The sequence below is a fragment of the Dermacentor silvarum genome, chromosome 7 (genome assembly GCF_013339745.2).
Source record: "Dermacentor silvarum isolate Dsil-2018 chromosome 7, BIME_Dsil_1.4, whole genome shotgun sequence".
In the NCBI taxonomy this organism is placed as follows: Eukaryota; Metazoa; Arthropoda; class Arachnida; order Ixodida; family Ixodidae; genus Dermacentor; species Dermacentor silvarum.
Window position 1 is genome coordinate 69,494,644 of NC_051160.1, and position 14,074 is coordinate 69,508,717.

A 14,074-nucleotide genomic window follows, 5' to 3' on the forward strand; every position below is an offset into this window, starting at 1 on the left:
GCTGTTTTAGTTGCATTTCAGATCAAAGTATGGTGGTACTTTGAACCTCTAAACACCTCTGCTATCTATTTTTCTATAAATTAAGGAAAGATTAAGCAACTGGCTTTCTTAGAACATGGAACTAAATATAAGAGCAGGCAAGTGTGCATACAGAGACATGTTTTCAAAAGATATGGCAAGATGTCCACGTTCTATATAAATGCATTGCGTTTTATTCGCGGGAATTCCCTTCTCAGCCATGTACCAACGATAGGCGCTATAACGTAAAGCTATTCCAAACTGTATTTATTCCAATTTCCTGACGTCAAACTTGCGTAACCACCGACGCAAGCATCGGGCGGTGACCCGCAGCGTTGTCTGAACAACCCAATCAAACACTCTCCTCGTTTAGAGGAGGTCACCTTTGTTCGCTTTTAAAACGAATAACATTGCCTGCACTGAGAGGTGTTTGTTATTTAATTGGCTGACAAGAGGCGAGAAGCACGCTCTAGTGGAAGAGGGTTTCGATGGGGCCGAGCCAGCACAATGAAAATAGATAACCGCATGAAGAGGGTGGTGCCGGCTTCTCCGATTGGTCCACTTCGTCTTACTTAGCTGACGGTGGCTGGTCGAAAATCGCGGCGGCGTGCAACGGAAGGATAAGAATGCCGCTAAAACGGATCCTCAGCAAGTAAGAAGAGTTGGTAGAGCGATGTAGTGCGCATGCCGAAAGGGCTCGATAAAGTTTTACTGCCACGCAAAAAAGGTTTATCATGCGCAAATAAATACATGCTCACCTGCAAGTGCGAGTAGCGAGGCCCTGAGCGATCGGCGCGCAGCCATCTTATATTGATAGCCTGTCGGAACGGGGCAGTCTCTGGCTATTCAGAAAAATTGTCAGTTTTGTTCGGCATATTAATGAATTTTTTCGCGTGCACGTCACTTTGACGCGGTGAGTTTTCGCGGTTTTGTGAGGTCGCGTGACAGACAGGCGAAGTGGGTGCAGCCCGAAAACATTACCCAATAGCAGAGGGCTAATGGTGAAAAGACGTCAAATCATTAATAATTATTTTTATTTTGCCCGGTTTATTTATGCATAATCAGTGTGTACACGTTATATCAGATGGGGAGCTATCACGGTTTTCGTCACGTCGTGTGACAGACAGGCGAAGTTGGGAGTGGGCCGAAAATGTTTTGACCAATCGTAGTGGGCTGATAGCAGAATTGGAATAGAAAAGTTTGGAATAGCTTTAGCGTTATGGCGCCCCAGGAAAGCGCCATTTTTTATTTTATTAGGCAAAGTTTATCTGTTCGGATTCAAGATGGCTACGTGGTCGAGAGCATGATGGTGGTTCGCCATGACAGGAAGAATAAGTGAAACTTGTGGGTGACTTTAGACGTGCGGAATGTCGGTGGGAAATCAGCAGTCGTAAATAGATTCTCTTCTGCGACCCGATTGAAACCAATTAATAATGGTAAGGTAGTCTTCCAAATGTGTTTGTTTATTCTATTAAAAAACTGCTAAATAACTGAAGAAATCAACGTGAAACTTCCTTTTCTGAATTTTTTCTTGGTTGCCTCAGACGATTCATGCATACGTAACGTAACAACTTTAAAATTTGGGTCTTATATTTGGGCAGTTTATAGCCCCCAGAGGGTTTTTTTTATTCACAATGCGGTGTAGACTGGCACCTTTTTTAATGAAAAACAGTTGACTATGGATCTTTTCAAACCCCGTGAAAATGTATGACGTTTTGACCAGCCAGTGCGGGGAACCCCAAGGCAGCAGTGCAACCCAGATTTAATTTTTTGCGTGATTTGTCTTACTTCTCAATGTAAATGGGGGATCTTCAACACTGCGAGGTGTGATGTTCCAATACCACAGACACATTTTCTTTACTTTGTTTTAAGTGTCAAATTTCTCGGCCTGACATCAAATCTAGTGAAGGAATTCGTTTGTTGAATGCAACGCCTCCAAATTCTTGTTTATATTCGTCCCTACGTTAAAAGGAGTCAGTTCAAGTGGTGCAGCCGGACAGCCTACCACCTTAGAATATCACAGCATAAATGCTTGCATTGAAAGTTAGAGTCAAGCGTAAACACTTTTACCGATTATTTCATCGTTAGAATGAGACTGAAAATGAAGGCAAGCTGTGTCTTTGCAGAAACAAACTAATAACTAAATAAATTATAAACATACAATGGATAGGGAGGGTGTGCTTTTGTGCCGCTACAGTGAAAATTACTTGAAACTGTTGTATGTTGCTGCGCTTAGTTTGGCACAAAGGAACATGAGTCAAAAAGTATCTACTCAAAAATACTGCACTGAATTTCCAATCTCCCGACTCAGGTGTACGTTGGCAGTAGGTTAAAACAAGGGCATTTTCCGTTATGTGCAGCCACTCAGACGTCCATTGACAGACTAGGAAAGGCATCACACGTCACTTCCAACACTGGCTTTGGTTGAACTTTATTAATGATGGGGTTATCAGGACTGCTCTTGCTGTTGCTTTTTTTTACCTTTGGAAGGTCCGGTTCTGTCCACAAGGGACACATATCGAGGTCTTATTTGTGAGCAACGAGCAATTGAGATGTAGCACACCGCCATCATCACAAATGTTACACAGATTGGCTGAAATCTGACGCCTGAACGCTTATACTCACAAAATCAGACAAATAATTACAATAAATTTGAGTGGGCCACTATGAACCATTTGCTATTTTGCTTTTTTATTCTCTCTATAAAATTCAACGAAAAAAAGTTCATTTTCCAAAATGTCTTGTTTTCTTTTTTGCGAGCCCTCACATCTCTGGGGGCCTATGATTCTGCGTAGTGTAAATAGCGCCCCGAAGTGTACCGGGCGTCTTAGGTATATCCGATGCAATAATGTGTGCGTACGTGGTGACACTGCATTGTTATTACATTGGCGGATTCCCGCGCTCACCTGTGCACATCTCCAAAGGTTAAACAGACGCGTGAAAACCGTGTGAGCCGCCGCGGTGCCACCGAGCGGCTATAGGGATTTCCTTCGAAAAAACTGCCAGAAACGCGCCGGGAAGACCGTCGCCCATAGACGCGTATTGTGTTAGTCTGACGACACTTCCAAGAAGTAGCATCTGTAACATTCTTATAGCACTCCTGGCTTAGCGGTCATATTTTTTTACAAATTGACTCATTGTTAAAATAAATTACATCTAAATTTCCTGATTACAAGGAAAAATGTCATCAAGAACACAATTTGTTTAATAAAGCAAACTTTCTAACATCTCTAACCCTATTTAGAAAAACCTCATTTACAATCTATTCCAAAAATAACAATTATCAACGTAGGTGCATGACATCGTGCACGATAATAAAAATTGCAAACTAGGAAACAGGCCCTACAGAGGTACGAGTACCACGGACAATTTTAGTAAGCAACGTGATAGGTAAAGAAATACTGGGAGAGTACCGGAGGCGGCGTTTATCACGACTCTGGGTGAAAAACCAATGAACTCGTCGGTCTGTACAAAAGCAAAAGGGTATGACCAGTGACGGAGAAACTCGCGTTCCACCAAGAACACCAGAGCGTCCCAAAGGAAGGCGAGCATCACTCGCCTTAACCGGACTAGCATAGGCCATCCTGCCTGACGGCGACAGTCGCCTGTCACAGCTTCGTAACCGATTTTGCTACAGGATAAACAGGCCCGCCGCCATCAGAAAACCCGCGAAACAGCCGTGCGGCAAGCGGCCGTGGAAACGAAGACCCGCATGCACTGGCCCGGGAATGCCGTATGAACCTCGCGGCAAAATGCGCGCACGATAACACACTTGATTGTCATGTGTCTGTTTGGTTCAACTATCCGGCTGTTGGGACGTGCAGAGACGCGCACGATTCCCAAGCTCTCAAGTCTTCCCCGAGTAGGAAGTAAATCCCAGCTGAGGCACCAAACGAAATCACTCATGTGGCCAGATAGGGTATTCATTGTGAGCAGTTTCCATTGAATTCGGTGCATGAGGGGGCACCGGTCTGTCGGAACCAAATGTAGTAGAAGGACACCCATGACGTCAACTCCCGGTCAGTGGCGATGCCGACATGAGGGCAGGTAGCCGTGAGTACAGCCTGCGGGACACAACGCAACCCTAGACTTGTATGTTGCGGGTGCGTTCATGAACTGAGGCCCAGGATTGGACGGCTTCTGACAACACAATGAAGAGACGAGAGAGTACTTGGCTAGCGTTCTTCGTGGATGTATCGCCACCTGCCATGTTTCGCATAAAAGTGCGCAATGAAAGTACTCATTTGGTTACCGAGACATTAAGAAAGAAAAAAAAAACGCCACGTTAGCTCGATTGTCCCAATACCGGTTGTGACAGCAATTCTGCACTGCAGTCCAAATGAAAAGTTGGCATTAGTCTGTGTGGTACGCATTACACGGAGGGGGACTTCGCTTCATGACACAAATACGAGAAAGCGCCGAGAAGCACTGTGAATTAGGCATCACCACTCAAGAAGACGGAAATCCAAATCATCGATGGATCTAACCTTGGTTTTAATAGTTTCAACAACTGGCGTCCACATGCCATCCCAGATGCTGGATTTGTCGAGTGTTGTACCAGGAATTTTGATTATCATACTCCGTTGTAATAGCGGCACTATATGAAAACACACATCTGGAGATCCTATAAAGAAATATCGGCGCTTTGGGTAATTCAGCCTTTTTCTCTAACCATTAGGTACTTACAATACGGGAAGCAATAACTGCAAGACACTTCCAACCACTACCACCTTTACTATGCTAGAAGGTTTCCAGGTTGCCAGCCACATTACCACATAAATACTGAGCTACAGAACAAGTGGTACTTTATTACCCTCATTGTACCAAATATACTTCTTTAGGAACACTTTTTTTTAGAGCGAAGTTGCTAGTCTCTAGTTGGTAGGGGTTTTTCGTGGCGTGCTCACTCAAAAAACAGTAGCAGGAAAAGGGGTTTCTGTTTGAGTTTCCGAGTAACAGAATGTTTTACTCGCATATTCGAGATACAATCCGATGCTATCATGTCTGTATTTTGTCTGTAAACTGTACTTTATGAATTTTGTGACACAGTTTATTTCGAGAAATGTCTATTACTTCAATAACGCACTTGCGCAGGGTGGAGCGCCTACAAGAATGACGATGATTGTTTATTTGTTTGTTTGTTTATTTGGTTAACAATAGAAGATTTGCACGATGCTTGGGGCAAAAGGTGACATTTTATAGTCACTTGACTAGGCCTCTAGCACCATATTAGCATTCATTCCGCGAAGTGTTCTTGTACAAGACTGAAATTAACATACATGTAATACATGCACAACGGCAGAAAATAACAAGTGGATTTTGTCTACTACTGTGGCCATTGACAAATAGCAGTAGCAGAATATACGACCAGAATTAAAGTACAACAAAACAATATGCGACCAGTGTACAAATACAATCAATATACAACTGTATGAACAACCAGTCTTCCAACTACATGTGCATTATTTCGAATGCATATTGAAATAGTATGTATGCTGTGCTAACCCTACCACCACCAAACGGCCACGGCCACTCAGACAGACCTCGAAGGGCAGCTGGAAAGGGCTTTGTCTTTCAGTTTCCGCGTCAAAGATTTATGTTTTCTGGTATATTCGAATAACTATCCGAAGTTATCTTGTATGCAGCTTCTGTGCAAGTCGTACTTGACGCATTTTCTCCCTCAATAAAATTTTCAACATTAATTTACTTCAACAAGGCACTTGTGCTTGGTGGACGGCAAAGAAGAATTAGGATGTATGGTGCGCTTCCGCTCACGTTCGTGCGCACCTGATGTACGTCGCTTGTGGTGGTGGTGCTTGTGTAACGTCGTCTAACGTCCGCACAAGCTTCGCCCCACGTCCACTTTGGCGGGGTGGAATGAAAGCGGAATTTTTTATATGGCAAACCTTTGTAACTTTTCTATGGCTACTTTTCAAACCATTAGCTAGGCACAAAATTGCAAAGTATCACCATATCGTAGATTTGCGTAACGAATATTGCGTGACGTACGCACACGCGATCTATTTTTCGTCCAACCCGGCGTAAAGCGCATTCGTTGTACAAAAGCGCACGCAGAGAGAGAGAGAGAGAGATGTTTCAAAATTGTCTTCTGCGGTTTTACTCGCTACAGCTCCAGGATAACGCCCCTCGCGTCAGCATTGGTTCGCCTGGACGACCAGTCGCTTTTTCAGTAGATCTTAGAGTGCTGGCTCTTACTTGCTCGCACTACAAAGTGACGAAGGTGCTTGTTAAGTTCCTGCGGTCGAGCGACCTAGTTAAACCACTCTGACACTCGGGTGTTCCTAAAGCAGGACCGCCAAACGAAACTAAATAAGGGAAATGAAATGTTATTAATTATATCATTACACTATAATGCATTACATGATATTTGAAATTGTGATAATCAGTTGGCTACCCAGGTGTAGGCTATGAACATGCATTTTCTCTCTTTTACTCTGCATCAGATCACAATGGCAGTCGTTCGAGTTGGCGGGATTGTTTGCGTCTTCATATTGTTATCGTCAACGGGCAAAGCAGACATAAATGCTGGTAAGTGCGTAATTGGCATGTTTTCGTGTGCACAAGGCAGTTTGTTTTTGTGAACAGAAGACTTAATGAAATTCTTTAAATGAAAGCTATTATTTTAGGAGAAAGTAGAATGCGGTAGCGCCACCTGAAAACATGCAGTGCTCCCATTTTAGAGGCCATTTGACAATAGTAGAGGAATTCCACTTTGATTATTCAATAATCAATAATTGTATATAATACTGTCCGTAATACGTGACTCTGCAATATTTTCGTCTGTAACACATATTGTGCCACTTTTAAATGGAGCAGAATAAGCTTTCTAAAATGTGGTTCCTTATTAGGTATATTTTTGTATCGTGTTATAGTAAATTTATTGAATTTTCATCAAACTCTTCATAGACAACGTGTCCAATACATTTTGAAGCCGCGTCAATGTGTTAGTCGAGAAAGATGTGGAATCATGAATGAGTGCCTGCTGCTTACACTGCCTTCGCCATAAATAAACAACCTTTATTACTTTTTATGCAGAATGCACCCAACTGCAACACCGAGCCTTGGTAGAAATGTTCAGAACTCTTCCAGAAACGTACGTCCTTGCGGTGGGCTTGGGAAACATCACTTTATTTCCAGGAGTTCGATTCAACCACGCTCTTTTGACTGAACTGGATAGTTTGGTAAGGGGGCAGCTGAGAGCATGCGTTCGACAGCGTAAGGTCGGCAACCTGATAAGATTTAAAGCTCCCATCAATATCATTCTGCCCTGGGAAACATCCTGCCCCGGTGAGTCCGGAAACCTTACAGTATCTCTGGCTGGCGTACAGGCCGAAACCGTCTTCAGCGTTGAAACCAGTGACAGCGGGGCTACGATAAGTCTGGTGAACTTCTACGGTGCCAAAGTTGATTCCATCAGCATATATATGGATGGCTCTGGAATCATTGCGCACACCCTCATGAGTGTTGTTCAGGAATCTCTACGTTCGCCTCTGAAGTCTCTGCTCTTGGAAATAGTTACATCTGCACTCAGGAACATGTTCACGGAAGCAGCGAAATCGTTTTCCAAGCCTGTGTAAGCGACCTCATCAATACTACACAGCTCCCTGTAATCATGATCGTGCGGACAAGCACATACGAAGGTAGGACGGACTATCATCGTATCAAATAAACTAACAGTGGTCAAACAGTTTGTCGAATTGGTTTGAATTCATGTTTTTTTGTTTTGTTTTGTTTCGGCCGAGTCGCTTAGCGAGGCGAAAAGCTGACATTACTAAAGACTAGACTCAGGCCTCTTCCTCGACACCAAGTAAGGCACTGCTGTTGCCTAATGTTTTGAGGGGTTCCTATCACATGGCGATTTTGTTACTGCAGACGCTTAGTGCACCCGGTTAAAAATTTAGAATCAGACATTTCTAAATATTGGCAAATTTGAGTGTTCCCTTCAGCTGTGTGGTGGCAACAAGTGTTGCTTACTATCTCCAATTGAAGCGGAGTGTTGTATGCATGGACGTTCTAGAACACGAAACTTATGTTGTCTCGATTACAAGGTTTTAGGTGAGAATGCTTACTCCATGGTATCTACGGTAAATAAGTGTATGCCTGTATGGAATACATTAAGTGTATGCCATAGAATATCAAATGCTCATTAAACACATACTCGGGAACGATTAAAGAAACCTAGTATTTACATAATTCTTTAGCGAAATTTTTAACTTGCATGTTCAGGTGGTTCCAGGGCGACATTATTCTACCAGCCGTGCCTACCAACGGTGTAGGAAAGGGCCAGCCGTGGTGGCTTTGTCGACGAAATGGTTCCTACTAATATAATTGGCCTATGGAAAAATACACAGCTTTAAAATATGGGCATTGGTGCATTAAACTAGGCCAACTACACACTAGGGACACTGATTGAGAGAAGTTTAAAAAAATAATCATAACAATTTGTAATTCATAGATCGCACGTTGCAACATAATGTCCGGCAGCTCACCAATATTCAGGAGAAGCATAGTAGCCCTTCATGTGTTATACCGGCACTAAGACTTACGTCAGAAACTTGGAGGTTAAGAAAGACGCTAAATGAGAAGAAATTATATTATTACATAGCAAACCTCGCAGAGACGTACTGTGCTGTTAATGTGCTATGAATATTAGAGAAAACAAAAAATAGGCCAGAATTATTTGTTTATTGTACATTTATTAGCAGCTATTTTAAGGCTCCAAGAGGTTGTGGGTCACACTGCAAGTACTGCAGCATAACTATAATAGCGTGCAAATGAAGAAATCTCAATCACAAGTTTCCATGAGAACACTTAAGAAAACATGAAGGAGCGCTATACCTGATGCACGATTGTCGATTGATATATGAATTTATCTTAGCAATTAAATCAACAGAATAGACACAGTATTTCGGGTTTCAGCCTACCGCACGTCCCTAGAGAGCAGGATCGATTCTTCCGAGCTCTACAGGTTAATACATTCCCCCACCCAACCAAAAACCACCTCATAGCCCCTACACAATTCTTTCCGCCATGCCGCTTCTGCGCAGAGCCCGGGTCCCTCAGGCACATAGTAGGGGGCTGCAGAGAGGCACCACTCAATCCTCCGAACCCTTACCACACCAACGAGCTTTGGGAGAGAACCTTGGCCAGCTCCGACTTCGAAGGTCAGCAACGGCTGATTGCGAGGGCCCAGGAAGCGACCCGAGCTCAAGGCATTTTGGAATGAGGACGCCTCTCCAAAGCTGCGTTTATATATTAAAGATGTTTATTCTCTCTCTCTCTGCAGGTGCTGGAAACAATAGAACTTGAACGCCTTACAGGGGGAGATAACGTGGTGTAGTTTGCTCATACTTTGTGTATGTGGGGCGGCGAGGGATCTTTGCAAATTCATTTTTGGTTCCGTTTCGAGAATCATTCAACAGCATGAACATAAAATGAACCATGCTCTCAAATGGCGAGCAGGCTCTTTCGAGTGCAGTGCCTATGCCTCAATTCCAGGAATAGTTAAACAAAATCATCTTACATTACGTTCTTAGCTTCCAGAACTAGCAATAAGTATGTAATAAATCTAAGCTATTAAATGACAAGTGGCAGGACGTTCAAAGCTTAATACAAGCCACGTTCTAAGTGCTAAAGCTTTGTTAATAGAACAATCGCGGTTCTTTACCATTACCTCGTGAAAGTTGTTAAAATTATATGTTAACTCTTACTTAAATACCTTGTAAAAACTAGAACAAGAAGGGATTCTACTCGAAATGGAAACATACGTACACGTTTTTCACGGCTATTACTTTTTTTGGGTGGATCGATATCACAAAAAAAACGATATGTTATGCGTATTGACCTCTGTCACACATGGAAGCAGCTTCGTCCACCTGCATATCCCAAACAATTTCCATCTGACTTTACTCGCGTTCGTGCTTTCTGTAATGTTTAAAACTCTCGGGAGACACTCGATCTATTGTGACTGTATTTTAGTTCAAAATTCGAGAAAGATGCTGCTGAGAGGTTTTCTTTATATGTTAGTGTATTTGGTACATGCTGAACTAATGTGGTTATCTTTCGTAAATGACTGAGAAAATGCTCTCCACATTTAACGAAAGGGTCACTTTCTTAGGTTTTCGGGGATTAATTATTTAATAAAGCTGCGTCACATTTATTCACTGTTGCACACAAAAATAACGCCTTCCCCGATGCAGCCTAAATAATGTCATCACACTCTGCCCTGGCTGCGTCCCGCGAAATAGAAACATCATAGCTGTTCGAATTTCTTTCTGCGTCAGATCAATGGAACTCCTTTAATTTGTTATTGATCAAGCAAAAAGGTAGGAACATATTCCAGTTTAACTTGAACAGGTAGGTAGGAGTCTGACTGCGTATGTTGACTATGAAGAAACTAGACATAACCGCCATAGTATTAGCACCTCCAACAGGCATACACAGTGTTACGTGGCGTTGTCTAATAAGCGAGTGGAAGGCGTAATTACTCACCAAGCGCATTTGCATTTTCTGTCCATCACTGATTCGAACTACAAAATAGCGTAATATAGTTCTTAAAAAACAATTGTATTCTAGAATAACATTGCAACTACGTAATAGGCATCGCTCTGTGCAATAGAAAACATTTAGTCAAATGTGCAGTGTTCAAATTTTCGCATCACCCCTATGGGAATAATTTTTCAGGTATATTTTGCTTGCTATTACCCCCATACTTTTTTTATATCTCGCGCACCATTCTTTCTTTCATTGTTACTAATTTATTTAAGTATCACTTATTTCCTTGTTCACAATGTGCAGCACAATCATGATAATATCAGCAGGATATTTCTGGAAATACACAAAGAGAAAAGATCAGAGATACAATTACGCTGACCCAATCGCCGAATGGTATGCTGAAACCGTCTAGTAGAGATGCCAGGTAAAGGCCACATTATACCAACACATGTGTGTTCGCCTCACTACGTACTTGAACCGGCTCATTCCAGACTAGAGCACTGCACGGGCTCGGGCTTACCCGAAAGCCCGAGCCCGGCCCGGCCTGTGGGCCGGGTCGGACCAGGTAGGGAAATTTTTTCATGGGCTCGGGCCGGGCTCGGGCACGGCATGTGGTTTTTGACCCGGGCCCGGGCCGGGCTCGGGTATTTTGACGCGGGCCCGGGCCGGGCTAGCACTTTCTAGTGGTGTGCATGTAACGTGCAGCGAGTTATCCTCGCGCGTCTCGAATCTGAAAAATCTGTTGCCCCGGCGCAGCTGGAAGCTAGCCGTGCAACTCCTGTGTACTTCCCTTACGTCTTCCTTCGTATTTTATGCTGTTTGAACAGAATGTAAAATTTCTGAAAGACCGAAGTCATCTCAAATCAAAGGATGCCCTTGTATTCCTTACCTAAATCAATGTAATTAATACTTTCAGTGCGGTGCAAGCGCATTCGCCACTTCCAGATTCTTCAAAGGCGAATTGGTAAAACGATGACTGGTGAGATAAGATAATTCGTCACGCGGCTGAAATATGGCACTGCGTCCATCCATGATTACACGCATGTTCTCAACCGGCGGCCTTACAGCAGCACATTACGCTGCACCATGGAGGAACGAGAAGCTTTCTTTCTCCATTTACTCCATCCATGCGCTGCGCTCACGACCGGTCGTGGCTGCGCTTCGGCTAGAGCGTACTAGAATACGGTTGAGGTGGGACGAACGACTGGGGTGGCGCATGCTTTGCAGTGAGGCGCCCGACGTGGAAAAATACTGTGGCGGCGCTGCGATAGAAGTGTTTTGGGCCGCATCAAGGACGCGCCGTTGGAAACTGCAGGCGATGCTGCTCGGCAGGATCATTCGTACTACTTTGCGCACTGGTATTTGCGTTCAGACCGCTCAAATGGTGTTAATAATTGCATATGACATGTATTTATGCCTTAAGAATAAATTAATTTCATTCTATTCTTTAAATTATTTGTTAAATGCCGCTCGGTGGTCTTCTACGGTCTCGGGCCGGGTTCGGGCCGGGCCGGGCTCGGGCCTAAGGTAAAGGGGTGGCGGGCCGGGCCGGGCGGGTAAGGCAGATTATTTCCGGGCCCGGGCCGGGCCCGGGTCTCGCCATAAAACTTTCGGGCGGGCTCGGGCGGGCAGCCCAACGTAAAAACGGGCCCGGGCCGGGCACGGGCTGAAAACATTGGCCCGTGCAGTGCCCTATTCCAGACAAGCCCAGTCCTTGCCGTGCGCGTTGAACGGAAAGCATGTGCTTCCACGTGCCAGTCTACATGTAAGGTCACGTGCTTGTGTTGTGTGACTCAAGATGAGCCATCACTTTGACGGTGAGAAATCGCAGTCTGAGAGCAAACTGTTGCCTTGGTCGTAAAGGGGTGAGTTACGGAAGTGCTACTGCTACAATCGACGATTTAACATTGGTCGCCCCGATCTTCAGGATGGCCCCTGTAGCTTGGAAGCACATTTAAGCAGTGGCATCTGATGTACCGTGATAAGCCACGTCGTCAAATTGGATCTGAAGATGTGAATCATATTTTCCATAGACAGCAGTTAGTGATCCAATCCAAACAATGTCCGAGTGAGAAACACAAGCTGCACAGGGCGCGCTCGTTCGGCAGCACATGTTTAGGTGAAGTTGTTTCGTAACAGTCATGTGAGAATAAAAATGGCGTGGAATGCATGCGGCAGCCATTCTCCCACGATGAGCGGCAGCTCGACCTTTTCCTAGAAGATAAACGCGCACAAGGAGAATAATATACACGTACTATAAAATACAAAATGCTGAAGCCTGAAGGTCACCTAGACGCGATACCAAGAAATAGGGAACGACGTAAGGAGTTACGTTCAATGGCGTATTGATGGTGATGCGCATGAACCAGTAGAGTTTATGTTGCTTGCAATAAAAATGATGTTTACCGCAAAACAAAATAACCGCATATCCACGAAGTGAATGATGATGAGTGGGCGAAGCACCGGGAAACATTTCAGTAACCGTGAATCCCCCGTACGGCAAAATGCCGGAAGCGTTCTCTACCTGAGGTTGGTGGCGCCGATGCTCGGTTCAAGCGCGACGCCGGCAAGCGGACCCAGACGCGGCGAGAGCGCGGGAAGCGGTGGCAAAACGCCGGAAGCGTTCTCTACCTGGGGTTGGTGACGCCGATGCTCGGTTAAACCGTGAGTTTCGCGAGCAATCAGCTCCGGGTCCACTTGCCGGCGTTGCCGTACTGCTGCAGCTTTGCGAGCCCTCAGGTCCGGGTCCGCATGCCCGCGTTGCCGTGCTGCTGCAGCTTCGCGAGCCCTCAGCTCCGGGTCCACTTGCCGGCGTTTCCATTTTGCTGTAGCTTCCCGCGCCCTAGACTCCGGGTCCGCCTGTTCTCTGTGTCGCCGTGCTGCAGCAGCTTTGCGAGCCCTCGACTCCGCTTGCAGTTGAGCCGCCACTCTCGCCTTTTCATCCATAGCGGGCGCGCCGTTATCAGAAGCGACCGTTATCATCCATGGCTGAAGTGAGAAAGAGAGCGCGCGTCGGGAACGAACGCCCTTGTGCACCGCGGCGCCCCTAGCGGACTCCATGCAAACCACAGCTAGTAGTAGTGATTTTATTGAAGAAGAAAGTGACGCTCGGGCGAGGACGAGGGAGGTAAAATGCTCGGCCCTAAGGTGCTTCGCCCATAAAATTTCCGAGAGTTGTGTCCAGGTTCTTTTACCTCTCTCTCTCTCTCTCTCTCTCTCGCTCTCTCTCGAGGGTACGGTTGTTGCTTCGCCACTTGGGCGTCCGAAATGCACCACCGGAGATGGTCCACGCAAGTGAAGAATACTGACGCTACGGATAGCGGCGACAGGTTCGCTGGAGGCTTCGGATGGATTTTAAGCAGATACGGATGAAGCTTGATAGAACTTTGCATTTACAACTTATTACAATATATATACATAGAAATCCAAGTTGGGACTCGCACTGAAAGGGCGACCCCACATCGGCAGAGCCGATGGTGCCTAACACCGCAAGTTGAGATCAGAAGGCCTGGTCGGGGCAACGTGACCGCGTTTTCTATCC

General features: G+C 45.0%; 1 protein-coding gene across 1 annotated transcript in view; it reads left to right on the forward strand.

Moving 5' to 3' along the window:
* LOC119458179 (uncharacterized) overlaps positions 1-7,721 on the forward strand; it is a 29,988-nt gene extending 22,267 nt beyond the window's left edge. The window contains exons 2-3 of the mRNA XM_049670824.1: positions 6,483-6,567; positions 7,075-7,721. Of these exons, the coding sequence (XP_049526781.1) occupies positions 6,489-6,567; positions 7,075-7,616 (621 nt within the window). The 5' untranslated portion in view covers positions 6,483-6,488 and the 3' untranslated portion in view covers positions 7,617-7,721. The remainder of the gene's footprint in view (positions 1-6,482; positions 6,568-7,074) is intronic.
* Positions 7,722-14,074: the final 6,353 nt, after the last annotated feature.